This window comes from Acipenser ruthenus, chromosome 6 (assembly GCF_902713425.1).
Source record: "Acipenser ruthenus chromosome 6, fAciRut3.2 maternal haplotype, whole genome shotgun sequence".
NCBI lineage: Eukaryota > Metazoa > Chordata > Actinopteri > Acipenseriformes > Acipenseridae > Acipenser > Acipenser ruthenus.
In genome coordinates this window covers 29,135,081-29,161,815 of record NC_081194.1, presented here as the reverse complement: position 1 = coordinate 29,161,815, position 26,735 = coordinate 29,135,081, and the positions used below count along the sequence as shown (strand labels likewise).

Genomic DNA, 26,735 nt, shown 5'->3' with positions numbered 1-26,735 from the left:
AGGTGGGCTATGCACTTAAACGATATACACTTAAGTGGGGTAGACTGTTTCAATAAATACAGTATTTTTTAAAATAAAAATAAACCAATTTAGAATAGCTACTTACAATAAACCTAATAATAAACATACTGTATACAAATTGACATTCTGGCTCATACTAGAATGATTCAAGGAATATTTATTTTATTTATTTATTTCTTAGCAGACACCCTTATCCAGGGCGACTTACAATTGTTACAAGATATCACATTACTTTTACATACAATTACATTACTTTTTACACATTATTTTTACATACAATTACCCATTTATACAGCTGGGTTTTTACTGGAGCAATCTAGGTAAAGTACCTTGCTGAAGGGTACAGCAGCAGTGTTCCCCTACCTGGGATTGAACCCATGACCCTCCAGTTAAGAGTCCAGAGCCCTAACCACTACTCCACACTGCTGCCCTTTACAGTGTTTCCCCTTTTTTATTCGCTCTAAAGTCATGTAACCAACCTATTGAACTGTTACAGAATGGGTAAACTTGTTTTGAAATTCTCATTTTGTTCAGGGGAGATATTGACTTTTTCTAAAAGAAAAAGCATGATATAATAAGAAATGTAATGCAATTTTTATCTCCACAGGACACTGTACAGTATTAATATTGACACAATGTAATAAAGCCCAATGCTTTTTACCCATTATAAGGGAGATGCTTGCTCCATAAACATTCCTTACTGTGGCCTTTTCCCTGAAGGATTATGTTGCTGATTGTTAACTGATAAGCACCCACTGTGGCATGGAATGTCACATTTGCTATGCCCATGTAACCGGGTTCATTTTAGGCCTTGTGGGGAAGCATATAAAAGACCAGGGTTCAGCCATATTTTCAAAAATAAACAATACTCTTTTATTGGCAGGATCAAGTTTTAATTCTTTAAAAAAAGAATACACACCTGACACCTTTATCCGCAGGGCAAGAGAAACACAGGTTTTTGGGTACCCGTGCCGACCTCAATATATATATATATATATATATATATATATATATATATATATATATATATATATATATATATATATATATATAGGTACTGGAACGAACACAGGATTTTCATGTTTGAATATTCGATCATAATTTAAATATTCATTTGTTTTCAAAAGGTAATAAAAGCTATTATACTGTTTATTCCTGAAAAATAGTAGTTTGAATGTTTGGATATTTGGCCCAACACTAATCTGTCTGTCTGTATGTGCTGGGATAAATATCCGAATATTCGAACGAATATCTTTTGACATGTATTCTGATACAAAAATCAGATGCTCGTATTCATTAGAAATGACAAAAATATCTTGCACTTATTTACCTCCTCACCAGAAGTTGTGCGACAGTTTGAAAAATGGCAAATGAAAAAGAGCTCTGTGTGATATGTGAGAATTAATATATTACAAAAAGAAACACAGGATCAACACAGCATGTCTTGAGCCTCTAGTTAAAGGTTTGAGACAATAAAAAGTAAACAAACAGGATTATGTGCGAGCACGCATAGTGATCCCTATGGAAAGCCACCTGGGTCAAAAACGGGTTGTACTGCTTTAGAGCGAATGAGACTCTCATGACAGAAAAAAAGGCAAGCTCGTCATTCTGAAATGCAGTACGATTTATTTTCTGCATTGAAATTCATGAGTTCTGGAAAATACATTGTATTGGGAATCGGACAATACAATGTATTTTCCAGAACTCATGAAGGTCTGTAAAGAACACGACCTGGGACTTCTGTATCCTGATCTATTCGACCTATTGGTGCTATTGGCCATGCTTCCCTGTTACATGGCGAGTGAGTGTAATGCTATTTATTTATATAACCATATCAACAAACGCACACACACACATATTGTTTAATGTGCCCCCCCCCCCTTAATACAGACAGGTGACAGCAACAGATGCTCTCAATATGCCATTGTTGTCTTTACTGTAATAGACATTGAGAAGCCAAACTGATACAGAGATTGGAGGATAAACACAAAGGTTTAAAAAAGACTAGAATTAAATTAAATCAGGTCCCTTGTTGTGCCTATGGAGAAAAAACAAAACAAAACCAAAAAAACATTTACAATTAGGATTTGTCATTTCAACACCCAAGTTTTAAATTTAAATATTTTTAATTATGCAAGTATGTATAACAAAGAAAACAATGTACAAGACTGAATATAACAATCACATACAGTACATGTTCCACAGTCTCAAATACATTTTGAAACATTGGTGGCCAAACGTTTTCATGCTATTTACTACATGCCTTTGGTTGGTAATACAATAATATCATTCTTTGAAGTTATACATTGAATGAATACAAATATATTACAAACAGGTTGAAACTAATGTGAATTAATATGATAACATATACAATTATTTTTTAATGTCCCCACTCCACAAGGTGAAGCAAACTCTGGAGAAAATGCATATTGTTAGTGAATCCCTTTTATAACAAGGATAAATCACATACAGTCTTCCACTTATTTTATTAATTGATAATACTTGGTTGTATATCTTTTAATGGTAATGGTGTGGTTTGAAAGTTTAAATTAAACTGCTTTGAAGGTTGAATTACTAATTTCATTTTTTTCTTTCTTTAAGGGCCTAATTTTAGTGGATTTTGTTAAGATTCGTTCTTGGTAATAAATTACACATTTTTTGTCTGCATTATTTAATAGCTCTTGGTCAACATCTATTTCAGAATCTAATTGTGTATTGTGTGTATTTAATTGATTTAAACAGCTGGGGATCTAAATACTTCTACTGTGGAAAAATATAGGTCGTTTGTTTGAAAGTTATGAAAATCCAAGTAAGTATTTCTCGATGTGTCTTAGTTGAGCGAAGACATTGTTATGGAATGAGGATTTGAAATGAGTTATGTGCTTACAGACTGTGCTCAGCATTTAGTTTAGGGCACTAGACATGCTTATTTAACATTGCTTCATGCATGAAATACAATCGTTTTGATTGGCTGGCAATGACGACCTGATTTATTCAATCTCTCAGTATCTGAAACAGATGGGGGTACAGTTGTTTTCCCACTGAAATGAGTCCACAATGCAGACATACCAGTAGACAAGACAACTGAAGTAAGAGTAGGTTGTGAAAGTATATTTATTATGTGATTTCATGACATTTGATTTTCTAAGAACCCTGGTAATGAATAGCCTGTTTCTATCTGCTTTAAAACTGATGCTTACTGTATATTTTGATGTGCTAGAATATCTAGTATATAAATTGGAATATGCTGTATTGGGCTAAGCAGAACTAAAAAATGTACAGAACAGAAACCGAAAATGTATTACCACAGTTTGCTTACAGCTTTTCACTTTGCATTCCTATTTATCCCTGCTTTGCATTTCTGTTTATCCCTTTTGACATAACAGCTATGGCTAAAAGTTTTGCAACACCATATAGGATTAACTAATTTTGCTTCATAAAGTCGAATGAAACCTGCTGAATAATGTTACATTAACATATCGAATTACATATTGCTTTGTAGTTTTTCCATATACTTCGCGAAAAACTGACATAAATTGGACATTTTTAAATCTAACATGAAATACTATTATGGCTTCTGGTAGATTTTTGTGATACTGTATCAGACCTGGGACAAATATATAGTTGTAGTTGATATTTTATTTGTAAACACCAACTATTTCAAATAGTTGAAATATTTATTTATTTATTTAGCAGAGGCCTTTATCCAAGGCAACTTACAGAGACTAGGGTGTGTGAACTATGCATCAGCTGCAGAGTCACTTACAATTACGTCTCACCTGAAAGACGGAGCACAAGGAGGTTAAGTGACTTGCTCAGGGTCACACAATGAGTCAGTGGCTGAGGTGGGATTTGAACCGTGGACCTCCTGGTTACACGCCCTTTTCTTTAACCACTGGACCACACAGCCTCCTATATATATATATATATATATATATATATATATATGCTCAAATCAATTTTGTTTTTAAATATTCAATTATGAATTGCACAATCAAATATTATTTGAATATATATATATATATATATATATATATATATATATATATATATATATATATATATATATTTTGCAAAAACAAATACTATTTGAAAATATTTAAATATATGTAAGTTATTTGAAATATATATATATATATTTTCAACTATTCTCAAATAGTTAATGAATAATCAAAAACTAAAACCCTATTATTACCCTAAAGTATAAACTGTCGCCAAACATTCAATCTTGGATATGTATGTATTCACAATACTTAAACCGTGCTTCATTTAAAGACCGTTTTGTGTATGTTAACATTCTATTAGAGAGTTATGAAACAAGAGAATGCACTCCAAACCTTCTCTGGAATAAGCCTAGAATGGTTTCAAAACAGACATTAAAAATATATAGGATTTGTTTATGAACTGGACCCTATATGACATATACATTCCAAATATAGCAGGTCCAGAAATACATTCTAGCTATATGTAAGGTACAATCAAATACATCCGCATCAGTTATTTTCACACATTTTCATATTGGAATGCTTAGATCCAATATATCAAAATCCAGATGTACTGTATATATTTTTTTAAGAAAGAAGACAGACATCTAAAAAGGCATGGCTATTCAAGCTCCAAGTGTTCAGGGCTCCAAAAATGTCACTGTAGCAATCATGTGAGCAGATGTTTACTTTGTGAATTCATTGTATTCTTGAGGATTTGCCCAGGTCAGGCTTATACATTTGGCAGTTAAAGTTAATCCTTTTCAGGAGTTTCCCACTAAGAAGTAAAAGTAATTGTAAACCCATGTCAATATAAATAGTGCTATTCTATAAAAATAAAGGCAAGAATTTATATTTTATGGCACTCTTGCACAATATGGAGTATCAACATTGCAATAGAACATGTAATACAAGGTAAACACTTTTTTCTGATTTTAAAAACAGTAAAGGCTAAACAAAAGCTGTCAATGTTTTGACTGCGTTTATTTAGATATGGTGCTCATGTGGCTATAAATCTGATGTGTATATATATATATATATATATATATATATATATATATATATATATATATATATATATATAATTACGGGTGGGCACCAATATCAATATTTTTATGATATCGATATCGATAATTTCCATATCGCGATATCGTGGGATTTAAAAAATACATATAAGAACTGCGTACGCTCACAGAGACATACTTTTTATTGCTAATACTGCTAAAAATACAAATGCAGTATAATCAAGTTTATTTCATATTAAGATACAACAAACTCTAAACATACCATTTTATTCCATTGTTTGGCGTTTTTCTTTTTCTGAGAACCTGATTAACAAATGTATTTCAAACATTCAATAGCTATAAATCAAGAAAGAAAGAAAAAAATACACAACCTGTACCCTCTCGCATATGTTTCACTCCTGTTTCAAAAAGTCAGCGCATCAACTAATTAACACACAGGAGCATCTTTTTTTTAAAGGGATACACACCTGAAAACAAATTTAACACAAAAAAACCATAATAAACAGAGAATCAGCTTAAATAATTATATATATATATATATATATATATATATATATATATATATATATATATATATATATATATATATATATATATAATTTAATCTATCTTCCATTGAGAACGTGCTTTGCTGCGGCTCAAATTAAAAACAGCAGGTGGAACATTTATGGTTCCACATTATGTGTTACTCACCACAAGGTAACAAACACTATTTACATGCTGCATTAAGCACTATTGGCATTATTTTGAGATATGCGCATGCTTCAGTGATTCATTGCATTTTGTTCGAGTGATTACTTACACGCTATTATTAATGTGTTTTTAAAATGTGAACTTTCGGTATTATAAATAAGATGTACTTTTAAAACATCAAAACAGATCTCAAAATAATGCAAAATTCAGCATGGCGCCTTACTAAATACTTTTAGAGGTGTGTGTGAGTCAGGCAGAGAAGATTCAGTTACTTTCAGATTGGCTAGAAAATGAACAATCCCAAAGTCTGCTCAGTGAAGTACAGAAATATTTCAGTTTTGAGGTGGCTGATGGTGGAATAGTAAAACAATACAACAAGACCTTGTTTTTCATGGATATTGTGAAGCAAAGCATCACTAAGTTAAAGTAAGTTATTGCTTTTCAGATGTAAATGACGTCTATATATGTGTATATGTTTCATATTGCAATTGTGTTATTATATTTTTCTGTTTTGGAAGACTTCAGTATTATCGAAACAGGTGCACAATATCGATATAGAATTTTCATATTGTTGCCCACCCCTAATATACAGTGCCTATACAAAGTCTACACCCCCTTTCAAAATTTTCACCTTTTGTTGTCTTACAGCCTGGAATTAAAATGCATTAAAATAGTTTTTATTTCATTTATCTACACATCCTACCCCACAACTGCCAACTGAAAAAAATATTCTTGAAATTTGTAGAAAATTAATTAAAAATAAAAACTGAAATAGCTTGGTTGGATAAGTGTCCACCCCCCTTGTAATAACAATCCTAAATTAGCTCAGGTGTAACCAATCGCCTTCAAAATCACACACCAAGTGGCCTCCACATGTGTTAAATTGTAGTGATTCACATGATTTCAGGATAAATTCAGCAATTCCTGTAGGTTCCCTCTGCTGGGTACTGCATTTCAAAGCAAAGACTCAACCATGAGCACCAAGGCGCTTTCAAAAGAACACTGGGACAAAATTGTTGAAAGGCACAGATCAAGGGATGGGTATAAAAAAATATCAAAGGCCTTGAATATCCCTTGGAGCACGGTCAAGACAATTATTAAGAAGTGAAAGGTGTATGGCACCACCAAGACCCTGCCTAGATCAGGCCGTCCCTCCTAACTGGATGACCGAGCAAGAAGGAGACTGATCAGAGAGGCTACCAAGAGGCCAATGGCAACTTTGCAAGAGCTACAGGCTTTTATGGCCAAGACTGGTCAAAGTGTGCATGTGACAACAATATCCCAAGCACTCCACAAATCTGGCCTGTATGGTAGGGTGGCAAGAAGGAAGCCATTACTCAAGAAAGTCCACCTTGAATCCCGTTTGAAGTATGCAAAAAAACACAGAAGATTCTGTAGCCATGTGGCAAAAAGTTGTGTGGTCTGACGAAACTAAAATGGAACTATTTGGCCTAAATGCAAAGCGTTATGTTTGGCGCAAACCCAACATAGCACATCACCCAAAGAACACCATCCCTACTGTAAAGCATGGTGGTTTCAGCATCATGTTATGGGGATGTTTCTCATTGGCAGGGACTGGGGCACTTGTCAGGATAGAAGGGAAAATGAATGGAGCAAAGTACAGAGAAGTCCTTGAGGAAAACCTGCTTCCCTCTGCAAGAAAGCTGAAACTGGGACGGAAGTTCACCTTTCAGCATGACAGCGACCCAAAGCACACAGCCAAAGCTACACTGGAGTGGGTAAGGAACAAAAAGGTAAATGTCCTTGAGTGGCCCAGTCAGAGACCTGAAAATTTGTGGCATGACTTGAAGATTGCTGTCCGTCAACGCTCCCCAAGGAACTTGACAGAGCTTGAACAGTTTTGTAAAGAAGAATGGTGAAATATTGCCAAATCTAGGTGTGCAAAGCTGGTAGAGACCTATCCCAACAGACTCACAGCTGTAATTGCTGCCAAAGGTGATTCCACCAAGTATTAACTCAGGGGGGTGAAGACTTATCCAGTTATGATCTTTCAGTTTTATATTTTTAATATATAATTTTTTTCTCAATAAAAACTTTTTCCCCCTTAACAGTGTGGAGTATGGTGTGTAAATACGTGGAAAAAAATCCTCATTTAAATGCATGAAACTCTGAGGCACTGACACAACAAAATGTGAAAAAGTTCAAGGGGGTGTAGACTTTCTATAGGCACTGTATATATATATATATATATATATATATATATATATATATATATATATATATATACACTAGCTGAAGTACCCACTGTTGCCCGGGGAAATTCAATATTTCAATATTTCATGCATGACAAATTGTGGAACGGTAGCACTATGGTTTCCTATAAGTTACTGATCTTGGGTGTCGCACAATGCGCTCAGACCCCTTTCCCTTTTTTAACTTTTTTTTTTGTTTTGTTTTTTGCCATTTTTAAATTTGTTTTAATTTGTTGTTCTTTTTATTTATTTATTTTGGTTTTGTGGGTTTCTTTAATATGAGATACATGGCCACTGTAGTGATCCTGCAATGGGGTTACTAAATAAAGTACCCCAGGGGCCAAAATTTTGGATCCAAACATAGCCCTCGATCTTCCCCTGGATGAAAGAGGAGGCTATGCAAAGTTTGGTTGCACTGGCTCCAGCGGGGTCCGAATGCATAAAGGAACAGACAGACAGACAAACAAACTTTCTTCCTTATATACAGTGCCTTTTCTCATATTACTGAATTACAAATGGTACATTGAAATTTCGTTCTGTTTTATATTTTATTTTAAAACACTGAAACTCAAAATCAATTATTGTAAGGTGACATTGGTTTTATGTTGGGAAATATTTTAAAGAAAAATAAAAAACTGAAATATCTTGCTTGCATAAGTATTCAACCCCCACACATTAATATTTGGTAGAGCCACCTTTTGCTGCAATAACAGCTTTAAGTCTTTTGGGGTAAGTATGTACCAGCTTTGCACACAGTGTCGGAGTGATTTTGGCCCATTCTTCTTGGCAGATTTGCTCCAGGTTGTTCAGGTTGGTTGGACGACGCTTGTGGACCGCAATTTTCAAATAGTGCCACAGATTCTCAATGGGATTGAGATCAGGACTTTGACTGGGCCACTGTAGGACATTCACCTTTTTGTTCTTGAGCCACTCCAATGTTGCTTTGGCCTTGTGCTTGGGATCATTGTCCTGCTGAAAGGTGAATTTCCTCCCAAGCTTCAGTTTTTTAGCGGACTGAAGCAGGTTCTCTTGCAGTATTTCCCTGTATTTTGCTCCATCCATTCTTCCTTCAATTTTAACAAGATGCCCAGTCCCTGCTGATGAGAAGCATCCCCACAGCATGATGCTGCCACCACCATACTTCACTGTAGGGGTGGTGTGTCTTGAGGGATGGGCAGTGTTAGATTTGCGCCACAAAGCTCTATCTTGGTCTCATCTGACCACAAAACCTTTTTCCCACATCGCAGCTGGGTCACTCTCATGCTTTCTGGCAAACTCCAGACGTGCTTTCAGATGGTACTTTTTGAGTAACGGCTTCTTTCTTGCCACCCTCCCATACAGGCCAGTGTTATACAGAGCTCTTGATATGGTTGACTGGTGCACCATTACTCCACTCCCAGCCACTGAACTCTGTAGCTCCTTCAAAGTGATTGTTGGCCTCTCTGTGGCTTCTCTCACAAGTCTCCTTCTTGTTTGAGCGCTGAGTTTTGAGGGACGACCTTTTCTTGGCAGTGTCTGGGTGGTGTGATGCAGCTTCCACTTCCTGATTATTGATCCAACTGTGCTCATTGGGATATCCAAACACTTGGATATTATTTTGTAACCTTTCCCTAATCTATGCATTTGTATTACTTTATCTCTAACTTCTGTAGAATGCTCTTTGGTCTTCATTTTCCTTCAGATTCACAGCCTGACCAATGATCCTTCAACAATGGGGTTTTTATCCAGAAAATGTGACAGCAACTTTAATGGTTCACAGGTGGAGGCCAATGGTAAGGTAATTGTGTCCTCATTAGGGCAATTTCCTTCATCGGTGTAAACTGGGAGCTTCCACAGCACAGGGGTTGAATACTTATGCAAGCAAGATATTTCAGTTTTTAAAAATATTTCCCAACATAAAACCAATGTCACCTTACAATAATTGATTTTGAGTTTCAGTGTTTTAAAATAAAATATCAAACAGAACAAAATTTCAATGTACCATTTGTAATTCAGTAATATGAGAGAATTGGTCAGGGGTCTGAATACTTTTGCAAGACACTATATATATATATATATATATATATATATATATATATATATATATATATATATATATACACAGTATATACATATGTAAGTCCAGTTGGCAAAAATATAAATGATGCACTTTATTTTTGCATCCTTTAACAGCATGAAAATGTAGAAATATAAGAATGGGTTAAGAATGCAACAAAACATTCTACAAGTTAGAAACACAGGGGGAGACAAAAGTGATAATTAAATTTTAATGCATGCAGAAACAATATGCTTAACATTTTTTTAATTGTTTTTTAAATCTGGTATGCCTCAAATGCTGAATTAGTATTATACATTTTTTATATTTATGGATTTGACAAAGCAGACCAAGCTTTTTATTTTGAGTTTTATTTCACATTTAATTGTGTTAAGATGGTAGTCTTTTTCTGGTAAATGTTTCGTCCGTTTTTTTTTTGCGCTGGCCTTTTTGAAAAGCATTTTAGCTACAAACAACTTCTTCAGCTTTTAATTATTCAATGTAACCATGAAATCCATTTTGAGATGCTCCAGTGCGTTAGCTTTGTAATCCTTTTGTGAATCAACCAGCTCATAATAATTTAGTCAATGCTGGAGGCCATGTTATCTGTAAAGCCTCAGTAACACTGAAAAACATTTGTTTTAGGGTTATATTTGATGAGTGATATGTGATTGATATTTATGCACTTGTTAGCTGAGCTGTGTTATCCCCAATCTTGACTTGCCTACATGTCCCCTTCGTCTCAGAATCGCATTCATGTCTGAATATTTAACTGCACAAGGAATCAATCCTTTCGTTTTGAATCCGAAGACACCTTTGCAAGATAGCCTTATTGTATCGTAAAAATAAATGGCTAAGCGTATACTTTCGATTTGTATTTTATAAAACACACTAGAATCACTATTGACAGTGTCAATTTATGAAGAATACCTGTCTTTCAAAGAAGCAATGAGGATCAATGCTTCCCAAACTGTCTTTCAAAAGGTCTCAAGGTGGATCTCTGAATAAGGCATAGTTAACGCATACAGTAGAAATATATTTGTACATTAATGTAAAGGACAGTATTCATCTTTTTTTCTTTAAATAAAAAACAAACAATCGCTAGATTTCTTTTTATAAAGAATTTGCAGTCCCCCACTCCCCTTATGCAATGGACTTTTTATTTTTATTTTTTAATGTATTTATTTATTTTACTTCTAAAGCCTTTCTCTGTGTTGCAAAAGCAAAGCAGACCTGTACAATCGGTATGTGAGTCTCGTATTCAACATTTTTAGTTTGAGGATCCCAAACAGCAGAAACAATGATGTCCTCCCTTTTCAGTAATATTTTCGATTCTTAGGAGGGCTGGTTTACAGGTGCACAGAAGGGCTGTCCACTGTGCCCCATGCATAAACATGAACTATATCAATTCACAAGCACAGTTCTAAAGGTTTGTCACAACTAAAAAACTTAGTTCAGTTAACATTACTGAGTTGACAGATAACTCAAAAGAATGCTTACTTTCTAAGGTTCATGTTTATATTTTTCAATATGCTTAATACATTTCTGGAAAAAATAGTGCTCTAACATGATAAATCAATATATTATGAAAATAGATATACATGTGATAAAAATAGAAAATTATTGGGAAAATAAATGACGTCATTGTGAAACCAAGGCCAGTGACACTGACTTAAGATACAGCAACACACAAAAGAGATACCATTTCAACCTATTCAGACAGACCTGCTGTTTAAACTGAAATAGATTTGCTCTTTTGTGTAGGTTAATGGAAAAGAAAATTATTTTACCGAAGTATGTCTTTGCAACTCTTGTAACTGCAGTCAGTTAAGCTAGGGTTAGGAGCGTTGCTTTGCTGTCCTTTGGGTTTGCCTTCCATCCATTATTTTCATCATTTACAATCCTCACATTCATTAGTGTCAGTTTTATAAAAAAAAAGAAAAAAAGACAAATTATGATAATTCCTTCAAATACGCAATATCTATAAGATTTTTTTTTCTTCTGTTATGTAAGGCACTATTCAAATTCCTTAAGTAAAAAAAAAAAAGAAAAAAAAAGCTGCACCTTCAGATATAAGCGCCTGTAATTAGAAATAGAAATTGACCTCTGTAGACTCAGATGCAGCTGGTACAAAACATGAGGTGATCCATTAGCATTTCTTATTCAGTAGTCTATACAAAATAGGGACCTCAACACTCCAACCAAACTGGCAGCATCCAAATCAAGCCAAATAGGGTAATGTATTACTGAGCCAATTTATCCAAGTTGATTTCCAGATTCATTTAAAAAATGATTTATCATCACTTGACAGTAGTTGCTTTTATGCAATATACATTGATTTCACCTTGACCTACCGATGTGCAAAGTGCAGTACTCTTGTAATCCAATATCAGATACACACTGGGTTTGATACAGTCCATAGATACCATGTAAATTACTGTGAATGAATCGGCATCCATTGTTAGTTTTATTTAATGTGTTCAATGACAACAATTTCCCCACTGGCGTACTGTGCACTCAAGCCATTCAGGTAAAGGCTGCCGTTTTTTGTCAAGGTTTGTGGGGCATCTCTTTCTTGTTCATCTGTAAAGTTAACGGAGAGAGTCCTCTTGCCTGGAGTCAGCTCTTGATTGGGGTTGAGCCCTAGCTCTGCCGACAGTTTGCGTTTGATGGAAGCAGCTCGTTGAAACTTGTCATAGATTTCCACACTCAGGCGCCTGCGAGTCTCTTTGAACTCTGCCGAGACATTAGCTGTCCATTCTGCAGCATGGGCACGGAACTCTCCCACCTGAAATAGACCAAATACATGAGAAGGGAACTTAACTGGATATCAAAATGTAGGAAAACTGGATATCAAAAATACCCAAAATCTTCCTTCACAACTAACACCTATCTTTCCTATATTTCACTTTACTAGCTCTTGTCTTTGTTAACTCTATTACACTTGATATTTCCTTATGTACGGGATAAACAACGATAGGTGTTGAATCGGTAAAAATAATTCACTGTTTCGAGTGCCGTTCAACGATTCAACACTTTGAGTTGTTTATGCCAATTTAAACCATTTCTTTCTAAATGATACAATTCAATTGATAGTAAATTTGAAATTGGATTTGGTTTTCGCTCCTTTGTTATGCTTAGTTCAAACAGTTAAAACGTTTGTCTCATGTTGCAAGAATGCTGTCATGAGTTCTTCGGAGTTTGAGTTTGAAATCCCGCTTACACAGACAAAAGTGTCTGTTGTAAGTGAAGATAGTAGTGAGGACTGTGTTTTAGATGTAGAACATTAAAGTGGCATTGGCTAAAAAATGAATGCGTACTGGGAACAGAAAGTAAAGTTATAGATCGTTTTGCCAAACCTAAAACGGATGAAGACCTAAATATCGTTGCCAGCGATCGGTTTTCTAAAAGTACCCGGGCAAAATGTAAGTGGGCTGTAAGCTTGTTTGAACAAAAACTGCTGAATACTCTGGTTTATCCGTTTGAGTTGAGCATGGACTCCTTGCAAAGTTTTTTTAAAATACAAAGAGGACATAACCTAGACAAACAGCGGCGGTCTGCAACATAGGAAATTGGAGTGCAAGAAACAGCGGTGGTCTGCAAGTACAGTAGCCCTGACAGATGTGTGGTACGACTTTATAAAAAAATAAATGGGTCTACGGTATGTCTTTTGTTTAACATCTGCTCTGTTTTAAATAGGAAAACCAAGACCCCTGTGCGTGTGTGTTTCTCCTTGTATGTATTTGTAATAACTATTTGTAAAGTAAAAGTTATACTTAACACATTTTCTATGGGTTTGTGTACTGTTAAATTAAATCAATGGTATTGTTACCAGCCAGTTGGTGTTAATTATCTGAGCCAAATCGTCAGAAAGTTGGGTAGAGAAGCTGGATTTGAAAGGTTTTATACAAACTTTAGTTTGAGAGCTGCCACATGTTTATATAGTAAGAGAGTTGATGAGAGTTAATTTGTGAAACAACTGGCATAGAGTTAATGCGGTATATGAATATAAGAGGACAAGGGATGAGAAAAAATATGAGATTTTTGAAATACTTCAGAGTAAGAAACCAAGAAATGAATCAGTTTGTAATGAACAGATTACTAAAGTTGTATGTGATGATGAAATTGCTGTTTTTTAACCTGTCCAGAAGAAATGTGAAATAAAAATGAGAAGGGGGAAGTTTGTGTGGAAGTGAATTTGTAATTATGATTTTATTTTACATTATGTTAATGTATAATTGTATTACTTTTGTTGAACAATATTGCTTGCTATAATGAAGTTGCAAGCAATTTTACAAGTGTTACGTTTGAAATGTGTAATACAATAATTAACTAATTGTTGCGCAATAACATGGTATTCGCTTTTCTGTTAAATTGTTCTGACTCGCTGTGGTTTTCGTTAACAAATCTACAGTTTTCTGTGGATTCGTAGCACAAACTGTGGATTTGTTAATCAGCAATATATCCATACATGCCAACAGTCCCTATATGGTCGGGACAGTCCTGATTTCCTAGCAAATGTCCCGTGTCCTGATGCATAGGAAGAAAGTCCCAATATTTACCCATAGAAAGAAAAAAATTATTCTGCACAGTAGTTAGTGAAAACCACACGCGTGCTCTTCGTGTGGCTGACACATCTGCTGATCACTAACTTATACAAAGGTAAGAACGCTTCATTATGTCTATTTTTACTGTCATGATGGTCCATTGGCACCACCACAACTTGGAGATGCAAGGCATTGAGGCTTATCTCCATTTTCTTTAAAAAATCACGCTCCCACCGTCCAATGCTTGGTTTTCTCTCTCTTATGATAAAAAGAGAATTGCCGATTTTGCTTACCTCACTCTCATCCCAGGGGGCAATACACAGACCTGACACTTTACACGTTGAATTCCGTTCTACTAGTACAGTACTGTACAGCATTACATGTTACTCAGACAAGTGCACAACCTCGCCCCCCAGCCATCGGTCTTCCACAATGAAAATGGCACGTTAGATTTGGAGTATGCTTTAATAAAAACATTAATAAAATAAAATCACAGTGGAATAATTCATCTATTAACTGTTGGCAGGCCAAATAAAATCGCCCACCACCGCTACCCATCCATGAATTCTACAGCAATGACTCCATTCACTTAGTACAGTGAACAGGAAAATATGAGTGAATTCATTATTTCAAAATTGTATCCAAACTGTAGTAAGAAAAAATTCCAACAAGAGAGTTTATTGATGGATTATACTTTAGCAATGTATCATTGTAACAGGACAGTATTATTCACATTATTTGGCGCCCTAGGCAGCCACCTACCCCTAATGCCGGGCCTGCTCCAGACTGCTATTCTCCTGTGTGTTTGATTTTTGCTGCACATGCTGTTAAGTCTGTGACAGTTCTGAAAGAGCAGCAGATCTAAACTAACTTCTGTTCCGTTTGGCTCACTAAACAATGAGCAGTGAAAGTGAAGCAAGGGGTTAGGAGATGGTGGAGGCATTATGAAAAAAACACTGCCATGCCACGTGAGGGGTGGACATTTTTTATTGTAAATGTAATGATTAAAAGCTTTGTTCTTTGCCAGAACAAATTATTTGAGTTCATTATTTGCATGCAGAAGTGCCTGGATGAAAAGGGTGTTAAGTTTCCCTTGCAATCTTTGTAATGTACCTGTTTTAGTAAATCCAGCCCCAAATAGTCAGAAAATTATAAAGGTATAACTTATGGCACACATTTTATTGTAAAACATAATAGCCAGCATACCTCTTCTTTTGTTTTCTTGGATATCACCCGGAACCAGTCTCCTATCATGCTAAGAACAGCAGCAAAGTAGGCAAGGCCAACCAGGATCCAAAACCATACAACTGGTTTATAGAAATCCAGGTATTCAGTTTCTGATCCACCTAAGCAATAGAAAATCACAGCTCCTTATACTGTCATCAAAATGGTTGAACAATCTGAACTTTCTCAAATGTACTGAGACATTATAATGTATTTGCCTTTTGAAGAGCTAATGAATTGATGGATAGGTGAGTAGTGAGAACAGTATTGTATTTGCAGGTATGTTTTAAAGCTTATATCCCCTCTGGGCTCTGGATCCACAAATGTAGACAGAATGGTGTGTTAAAAACTAGTCTAATTTTGAAAATCTGTGTTGATGAGTTTAAATATGGAGGAGATTATGTTGACGTCAAAAAGAAATGCTGCTTCTTGCAGCTCAATTCATATTTGTTGGTAGCCTTTCTGTTGGACTTACAGTATTGGGAATGGAGATTAAACTTTTCATGCTTAATTCGCATGACTTAATTTTCATGGGTGAATAAGGGATTTTTTCCAGTTTCCAGTTCTGTTACAGCCTTTTTTTCTATAATAACTTAACTCTCTCTGTAGCTTTATGCATTGTGTTACTGTAATATATACAATTATGGTTATTAAAACTTAAGTTATCTGATAGAATAATGTGTGTCAGCACAGTATATGTATAAAGTCCTGTACATAGTGACATAGACAATGGTAGTTCAGGATGAGACCTAGGACTTTGGATAGCAAAATGATAAAGTTGCCATTACTCACAGGTAACAGATTATTTCATTACACATCATTTCCCCTGTAACATGAAGTATTTAAATTACAGTTTACATAAAAAAAGGTTATTTCATGAAGTGTTGTTCCCCTTACCTGCAACAAAATCACCAAACCCAATAGTCGTTAAGGTGATGACAACAAAATAGATGGACTCAAGTGTACTCCAGCCTTCTATATGTTGGAATATGATTGCAGGGAAGGCTACAAACAGCAGGCAGCCAAAGAGGATGAACAAGACGGTAGATATCACACGTATCTTGGTTTGGCTCACATTCCATTTCTGCAAAGCAATAGCAGTTCACACAGTATACTGAGTTATGCTTCTGTTTTAATGCCATTTAATAATCATGTCTATCACTTTGTTAAGGTTTCAAGAGAAGAGCAAGATACATTATCTCCCAGAATAACAAAATCGCAACTAATGAATAAAAGCTACTGAGCTCCAACTGAATATAAGTTTTGAGATAAATAAATAAAAACATGCTTCAATATAGGATGTTTACAGAAAGCAAGGAAACATGTTTCGCTGAGCAGACCTGGCTTCTACTTTGAGAAACATAAGGGGAAATATTATATCTATATGACATTCTATCACAGTGGCTCAAAATAATTTTGAGGAGAAATTAACATGTTTCTTTGTGTATGCTGGGCTTAACTGATCATTTTTTTCAATCCGAGATGGTCCCTGTCAAAGATAACAGAAACTGAGGGGATGTTTTCCTTAAAGGAAGAATTAAAGAGACAGTACAGTTTTATTATGAACTGAGTTTAATAACATTATTTATAAAAACAAATAAGAAAAAAATGAAATTACTGTAATGTAATTTAAATTATTGATTGGTGCTTCTTTGTGGAGTATTGGTTTACTAACCAGATTTTTAATGGTTAATTTTGAAATAACCATTAGAAATAATATGGATTTCCTTTCATAATTAATGAAACATTGATTGAACAGCAATATCTGTGGAAGACCTTTCAAACCCCTTCAAAAGGCACCAAAAAAAAAAATCAGTTATTACCCATTAAATTCCCTCATGCATTTTCATATCTTTTTTTTTTTTATTTGTAATTGCAGTTAAATATAAACCAATGGATGTTAAAGTAATACTCACAACAAACATGTCTTCAACTTTGGCTATTCCTTTTCCAAAAATTGTCCCCAGCTGATCCCCAACTCCAGCCAAAAGAAACCCAAAGAGTGGAATTCCCAGCAAAGCATAAATGATGCAGAATATTCTCCCGCATTTAGTATGTGGTGAAATATTTCCAAAGCCTACAACAAGAAGACAATCTGGTATTAATTAAATAAATGAGAAATATGTCATCGTAACATCATAGATTAAAATCTGCTTTCTGGTTAGTGAAACTGAATGCAATGTTCTTTATACAAAACTGGCATGTGCAATAAGCAAAGCGTGCCATATCCTTTACAGTCATTATCAGTATTGCTATTATCAGTTTAAAACTAACACTGTATGGTATGCAAGTTCCATGAATGTTTATTGTGGTGTTCTTGTTTATTTTTTGTAAATTTCCTTGCATAAGCAAAACAAAAATATATTGATCCACTTACTAAGATTACTAAATATAATTTTAAAAACAATACTATGGAATAAGGTCGGCAATAGAGCAGATTTGTTAGATTTAGGTTGGCAGAAGCAATGTATAGACCATTAATATTGACCTCATCAAGTGTGTTGTAGCCTCTAATACGAAAGTGATAATACATTTCCAAAGCTTTCATTTCGAAATCTGTTTTTTTGTTACAGATACGCTTAAGTCTTAAAAATGGTCTGTATGGTATGTTTCTAATCAGATGTTTAAGATGATAGCTATCCGCTCGTAATAAAGTATTTCTATATGTGTATTTTCTAAAGATAGATGTGTTCACTGTTCCAACATCAGAAGTTGAAATTAACAAATCCAAAAAGTGTATAGCCGACTTGCTATATTCCATAGTAAATTTTAACAAAGGTCTAGTTTCATTCATGTAATTCTTAAATGAGTGAAGGTCTTCTTCAGAGCCTGTCCAGACAACCAAAATATGATTGATATTCCTTTTCCATAATTCAGCATGTTGTAGTAATGGGTTAATAGTCTTGTCATCAATGTATTGTTTTTCCCAAAGCCCCATAAATAAATGTACATAATTAGGTGCAAAGGCAGAGCCCAAAGCAGTGCCTTGGGTTTGCAAATAATACTTATCATTGAAAAGAAAATAATTTAATGTAAGATTATATTCAGTTAACTGTAACAAAAAATCAGTTTGTTGATTAATTGTCTTCAAAGAAAAATAATGGGACACTGCTTTCAAGACTTTCACTATGTGGTATGTTAGTGTACAGGCTTTCGACATCAAAGGTTACAAGGAATGCATCATTAGGGATCGTGTAGTTGGCAAGTAAATTAATTACATCTCTAGTATCAGACAAATAGAAGGTAATTCTGAGACAATAGGTTTGATATGGATATCAACAAATTGACTCAATGGTTCAGAGATTGATTGATTACCAGACATTGTTGGTCTACCAGGTGGATTAGTAACATTTTTATGTATCTTAGGTAATGTATACAAAACAGGTGTTAAAGGAAAATCAGTTTTAAGAAAATCATACTGGTTCTGAGTGATTTATTTACTTGCCAAAGCATAGGTTGTCTCTGTTTTGCTTTAAATCAAGTAAATGATCAGCTGTTAGAAGTTTATAAAAATCAGTACAAAATAATTGTCTATTGATTTCAGTTACATAATCATCACTGTTTCGTATGACCATAGACCCCCCTTTATCTGCTGGTTTTATGACAAGTTCTTGTTTGTTAATATTCAAATGTTTAGATCTAAATTCCTTCTTAGTTAAATCTTCTATATCCTGTTCAACTAATTTCCTAAAAGTAGTATTGTAGGGTTTAACCCTTTGCGTTCCTATGTTGGACCTGGTCCAACATCGCAATTTTCCCTTTCTGGTCCAATGTCAGACCCTGTCCGACATCATCAAAAAGACGCAAAAAACAGGTCTCTAGTCATTTTTTCTCGGGAAAAAGCTAAGAAAACCATTCAATGGCCGAGTGAGGCCGATAGGAGCCGAGAGAAGCCAAATAAAAGGGGCTTATCTCATGAATACTGATAGCCCCGGCATCACATAGATAACACGGACATAAACAAACATGATAGCTGCTTCCGCATCCAGCGTTCAAAGAATATCACAGACATTTGCAGAGCTTTTTTCAGATGTTATAGTAATAAAATAATGACTTGGATCGCATTATTGAGGAGTTTGGTAATAAAACGAGTGATCAAGAGATGATTTATCGGTATGTACTATTATTAAGAGTTATTTGAAAAATATAGCGAACAAGGGGTGGGTGCCTTTTAAACCGGTTTTACTGTGAAAAAAAATACTTTTAAACAGCGCGTCTAAAATAAACTGCACGTGTGAAAATAAATTGGACCTGACAGCACTGACACGCACTGAATAAATGGACCGCAAAGGGTTAACACACCAACAGGAAAGAAGTTACTTTTTTTTCTCAAAGTTTTCATTTGGACCAGGAACATAGTTTTTAGTAGAAAAATTATGTTTTAAATGTAATTGTCTAAAAAATTATAACAATCAACTTTCAAATCACATTATTGGTGGGTACGAATGACAGACCTTTGTTGAGAACGGTTAGTTGAGTTGACGTCAATTGGTGTCTGGAAATGTTGATAACCGCTACCTCCCGCTCCGTGTTTTCATGTTGTGATAGGTTTTTCTTCCTTCTCTTGCCCCATTGTGTCTTTTTTGGCCCCTTTTGTAACTCCTTTCTCCTTTCTATAAAAAACGACCAGATCTTACATTGGACGGTTCATCAGGGCTTCCTGGGTCGCTTGTGTTACTAGTAGTTGAAGAATGTCCATCAAATTGATAGTCCATATCCTGAAATTTCCTGTGTCTCCCATTCCAACTGTAGACTATTCCATCTTTATAGTCTTGTGTGTCCCATTCATATTTCTTGATTTTGTAATGTTTTAGTTCAAATTGAAATTTTTGCAATTCATCAGTTATTTTTTGTACAAATCCATTGAATACATCCGGTTCCATTTTCTTTTATAGTGTTGCATTGATTTGGGCTGCCTCTGTATTAACCTGTTCACTTTCCAGTTTTGTTTGCTCAATAATGAATAAGATCAAGTCCATTGAGTATTTATTCAAAATGTCCCATTTTTTCAGGAATTCTGGATTCTTAGCTCCAAATATCATTGGAGGTAATTGCATGCCATTGGTATCGCGCGGTTTTTTTATTCAAAAAGTCCAGTTTCGATTTAAGTTGTGTGATGTTAATATCAGAGTTAGGCAGTCTCCGCGGCAATTCTCCAAAAAGAGTTTGTGGCAGAATTATGTTGTTGGCTTCTTCATCATTATAGGATAAACAGCAAGCTTGATTAGTAATGTCAGGTGTTGGGAAGTCCTCCATTATGGAAACAAACCAGTGTGCAACAAAAAACAGGGAACTCTCCTTCCCAATATAAACTGAATCAAAAAGTCATTTGTGCACAAAAAGTTTATGGTGAGGTGCTTACCACAAGGAAAAAAATATTTAAAAAAGAAATTTGTCTCTAAAGTAGTTGATAGAGTGCTGCCACAACTGTCTTCTGTTGGACCAAGTGACTTTATCAACTACTTCAGAGACAAATTTCTTTTTTAAAAAGGACATCGCAAAAAACAGAGAAAGCAAGCACAAATTCTCCAAGAGTAAGATTTTTACACAGCCGAGGATCCCGTGATTTAAGAGTAACAGACAAATCTCCACGGTCTACTATCCTGTGAGCCAGAACTTCTGAGGTTGCAATAAGAATAGAGACCAAATTAATATCTTTACCTTCAATAATATTGTGTCTCAGTTAAGGAGAGTGGGTGGCGATGGAATACTGAAGCAGAAGGATCCTGAACTAGACACGGTTGCTAGAGTGAAGATTGGCAGCTCGGGAGCAGGTGTGGGTGTGGCTGGAGCAGCGGGAGAGACGAGCGCTGCTGCTGGTGCTACTAATGAGGAAGTAATGGCTGTCGGTTCCAAGCAAGTGATCCTGCTATCTAGCGTATTCAGGTGATCAGATACTGTAGAAATGGAGGTGGAGGATGAATGAGTTGCTTGATATGGTTGAAAATCTGATAATGCAAACTGGGGGAAGGATCAGATGTAATTGAAAACTGAGGGGTTGTATTACCTGGCTCATGAGCGAGTGAAGCTTACACTGCACTGATACTCTTGAGGGGGAAAAACAGGCTCTGCCGATATGGAATTGCAGTATGAAACAAAGCAGCCCAATCACTCCCTGCTTCAATCGGCAATCCTTTTTGGAACAAAACTTTCAGGAGCTTGTCGATGGGCAAATCCATGTAAAAAAAAAGGTTGTGCTGGAGAATCAGGTTTGATGCATTTAAAGCGGCAAAGAGGAATGGCAGCAGCCACAGCTGGATGAGCGGAGGTTGAAGCAGCAGCACTGTCAGATGGAGGAGAAGCAGGACAGGCGGATTTGTTTGAAAATTGTTTTGGTGGATTATTTGTTGAAGACAGACAGCCAGAAGGAGAGAAATTTTCTCGGATGAAAACGAAAGCTGCCTCAGGTGAGTAGTCATTTTAAACTGATTGAAAACAAAAGGTTTGTTTTAAGAGTGGGTCTGCAAGTTTGCGTGGTAAACGCAAACTAAAAAGCAAGGCAAGAATTATGAAGCGGGCTCCAGTTTAAAATAGGGTGACTGACAGTTAATTAAAGGTTGACTGACAGATATTTTAGCGGGATGACACAAGGGAGGAGTCCCAGCTCCAGCCCCCCGAAATACACCAAGGTTCTACTAATAGTATACATGAATGCCTCCAAAACACTAGACCATTCAGTCAGAGAGGCACTCTAGCTGCAACAGGTTTCCAAAATAATAACACGTCAGGTTATAGTCATAACCGTGGTTCCCTGAAATAGAAATGTAACCATTAACATATGGGTATTTACCTCCTAAAGACCTTGAAGCATTTTTCCTTCAAGCCTGCTACAATCATAGATGCAGTAACCTTAAAGGTTAATGGTTACATTTCTATTTCAAGAAACCAGGGTTATGATAATAACCTAACGTTCCCTTTCAAGTACAAAATGTAGCCATTACCATATGTGTGAGAGTACCAAAGCCATCGCAAGGGCAAGGTTGCAGAATGACTGGAATGATACAAAGCTAAGTCGAGAGGCTGCCTTGTGCCTTACCATACGGAACCCCAGTAACAAGTAGCTATGGCTAAATAATTGAGAGAGAAACTCGCCTCTATGCCTGTGTTGTAAGGGTCGACTGGGAAGCCGCCCTTAACACTCTCGTTCCAAAACCAGGGTTTTGAGGTATGGGGAGTAGCCCACACTGCTTAATTGCAAATGTCTTTGACAGATGCACACTGGAGTAAAGCCCATGAAGTTGCTATGTCCCTGGTGTAATGGGTAATGAGATGTTCTGGATGGGGCAAGTTGGCCAGCTCATAGGCAGTCCTGACTGTGTCTGCTATCCATTTGGACAGCCTCTGTTTAGACAGGGCTTGACCATGGGACTTAGCCCCATAGCAGACAAAAAATTGTTTGGGCTGCCTCCTACTTTACATCCTGTCAACATAGTATGCCAGGGCCCGCACTGGGCAGAGTGTATGGAGCTGTCAGTCCCTGTCAGACTGGAAAGGAGGTGGATGGAAAGCCTCCAATTCAACAGACTGGTTGACATGAAATGCCGAGATCGTCTTCGGCAAAAAGGCAGGATTGGTACGGAGCGTAGCCTTTGTCCTGGCCTCTGTAAAACTTAAGCAGACTTTTGCATCTCACTCACCCGGTTTGCGGAGGTAAATCAAGCAAGAAAGCTGCTTTGAACGATAAATATTTCAGCTCAGCTGAATGCATGGGCTCAAATGGAGGCTTCATGAGTGCATTACGCACCACGTTTAACCTCCAGCGAGGAACAATGTCCTTCATAGGCGGCCGAAGCTGCCAAGCCCCTTTCAAAAATTGCCCTGCTAGGAAGTAAGCTCCTGGGGAGACCGATTCAATTTTGACATGGCAAGCCAAAATGGCTGCCAGATAGACCTTTAACATGGAGGGTGATTTCCCCTCATCAAAAAGTTCCTGGAAAAATGCCATGGGAAAGGTAGTGGGGTCAAACCCACAAGGCAGGCACCACGTCTGATATTGATATTGATATTTCCTGTATCACACACTACCCTGTGCATTACTTTCTATATATTCTATGTTATCATGGCAACAGACCCCTAAACTGGAAAAAAATCTTGATATTTACGTTCATATGGCAGAATGTGACTAATATTTTTTTCATATTAGACTCCTTCCTACATCATCACCTTTTCCAGTGTGCAGTGCCGCTTAATGTCAACAGCTGCCATATTTATCATTAATTACAACAAGCACTGTAAAGCAGATAATGATTTCCATTACACGAGAGTAGATGTTAAAAATTCATGCTGATTTGAACTCGGCTCTCGCCAAGATAAGCACCAACTAAGACGTAGCTTTACAGTAAACTAATGTGATCCATATGTGTCTCCATCCATTTATGTTTCCTTCCATATGATGATGTAGATATCCTTCTGTCTGGTGTTAATGGCTGAAGTGTAATGCTGGCTGCAGGGATCAGCTTATTTTGCCTCCCTGGCGCATCAGCACACACAACGGCTGCGATGCTGGCTCCGGGGATCAACCACAGTGCGGCCTCCCCAGTACATCAGCATGACAACCGTCTGGATTGAGCTAAGTAGGGTACATCTCTGGGGTCTTCAAGTGGGCACCTTCCATCCTCAGTGTTTCGTCGACTAGCCCACGACACCTCAAAAGAGGGCTCGACGGTGATTCTGGCGTCCCAGCATCACCCCCCTCCGTCCCCAACTCAACTCAGCCCAGCTTACTTACCTGTACATCAGCGTTTCTTTCTTTCTATTGTGCTTGAGATCCCTAGCCAGGATCTTTCCGTCTCAACCACAGCCAGTTGCTGCTAATAATAGGTTACATTCAAAACAAAGATATGGACAATTCGAAAAAAAAAACGACGCTCACACCAATAACAGAAAAATTTAAACAAAGGTTTTTAAAAGAGCAAGATAATGAAAATACAAGAAGAAAAACAATTAATGACATAAACCTCACAAAGCCGTATTTGCGTTCAGTGGGAGAAACGAGAGAATTTCACCAGATACCTGAAAAAGACCTGAACAAACACCTTTCGAATTTCATAAAAAGTAAGTAAAAGTAAAAAGTAAAAGTTAGGAAATATCATCTTGCAATTAACAGGTTCCTACGATGTTGTGTACGGTGTACTCACCTATTCCAAACTTTACATATGATTCGTATTAGAGTAACTTTATGCTGGGTTTGTTTGTATCCGAATATCTCATAGGGAGCTCAAAGCAACCCACGAACACATGTGAGTGAGTCTCAACGGGGCTGGCAACCACCCTGTAGTGTTTGAACAATCCTTAAGAGTGCAGAAAATATAAACCGTGTTCACAGCGCTGCATTGGTGCATAACCGTAGAACTGTATAAAAACAATATAGGCTATGTAATAACCGCAGACAGATGGACACACTGATGACGTTTCTCACATTTTTATATACGGTAGCTCCACAATTGGGAGAATATATATTTTTCCCACCATAATGAATGATAAAGTGTAACGTCAACCACATTGAATACAAAAGCTTTTTTTTTTTTGTAAATGCAATTCTCAAGTCTGCAAAACATAAAAGTGCCTAATTTTGGTTTGAAACTGAAAAAGTAATGGTTACCATGCACAGCCATGATGGAAAATACTGTACAGTGACTGCATCTGTATTTGTCACCACATTTTTAAATTTTTTTGTGCAAACTCCATGGCCGAACATGTATTTGAGAATCGCTCGGTTTCGGGGTTTGCCTGTAACATATACACTGGAAAGTATATGCTATATAAGTTGCTGTTATTGCACTTTTATGATCTATTTGCAATCTCTTCGGCGATCTAAACTAGTAAACTGCAGCCTGAGCTTTGTGCGCGGTGTTCATTATTTAATATATCACTCTTCAGGGGTACAACAATCAGAATAGGAATTACATTACCAGCAATAACATCACGTCATGCTAATGTTGTGTTAAAGATGGGGGGGTGGTGTCTGTATTTACTTTAATGTCCACACACAACACATTTTTAGTACAAAATCCAACTACTTGCAGAATAGTAAGAAATAAAGGTTTTATTGTAAATTTGGGGTTCAGTCATTTCATATGCTGTAGCTTTCTATAGTAATCAGACTTGATTTCATCCCTTTATACAGGCTTAAGTAAAAACTGTGTGACATAGATTCCATATAAAGGCAGGCGGACAGGCACCTCTCTAGATCCCAAATAATTATCAATAGTGTGCCTAAAACCTAAATTCATTGCAATAAAACTATAATTAAAAAACCTGTGATGCAGACAGTGCTTGTGAATTGCTTATGCATATACATTTCAGTTTGAATACAATTAAGATGCAACTTTAAATACAAAATAAATGATAAAGGGGGGTCAGTTTGCTCAAAATACTCTATCAAGCTTGAAAATAACCCCCTATATTGTACAGTATAATAAGGATTTTAAGGTACAATAAATAGTACAATCAAGTCCTACCTATGGTGGTTATGACGGTGCCAGCAAAGAAGAAGGAACTACTCAGGTCCCACATGCTGGTCTGATTCGAGTAATTCCCAGACGGGTTAACACCAGCTCTTATTGCTGCCACCACTTGCTGTTGGGGGGGAAAAAAAACAACAATATGGACTATAAATTAAATATTCAACACTTTCAAAACTATAGTGCTTCCTCATTATGTCGTTTTCAGACTTCACCCAAACAAACAGATTTAATACATTTAAAAAAAAAATAATTAAAATACTTATACAAGTAAATACGTACAAACACATACATATACAGATTGACTTTATTTGCACCAAATTATTTTGTATTCAAGTAGATTCAAATTGCATATTTATATTTTAGCCTACTGTCCCCATACATTTGTATGCTGTTTTCAGTCTATCTGAGTGGTTCTTACTGCAATTACTCAAATAATGTGCTTGGGCCTCAGTTCAGAAGCTACATTTATATTTGCCAGCAATAGACATATGTATCACAAGCTAGATTAGCCAAAGTATCTCCAGTATC

The 26,735-nt window shown here is 36.1% G+C and overlaps 1 protein-coding gene across 1 annotated transcript in view; it reads right to left on the bottom strand.

The window, feature by feature from the left end:
• Positions 1-10,065: 10,065 nt before the first annotated feature.
• The window catches only part of LOC117410373 (potassium channel subfamily K member 2-like), a 35,118-nt gene continuing 18,448 nt past the window's right edge, over positions 10,066-26,735 (bottom strand). The window contains exons 3-7 of the mRNA XM_034016824.3: positions 26,202-26,319; positions 17,658-17,818; positions 16,639-16,825; positions 15,724-15,863; positions 10,066-12,758 (exon numbers count right to left, since the gene is read on the bottom strand). Coding sequence (XP_033872715.2) covers positions 12,438-12,758; positions 15,724-15,863; positions 16,639-16,825; positions 17,658-17,818; positions 26,202-26,319 — 927 coding nt within the window. The 3' untranslated portion in view covers positions 10,066-12,437. The remainder of the gene's footprint in view (positions 12,759-15,723; positions 15,864-16,638; positions 16,826-17,657; positions 17,819-26,201; positions 26,320-26,735) is intronic.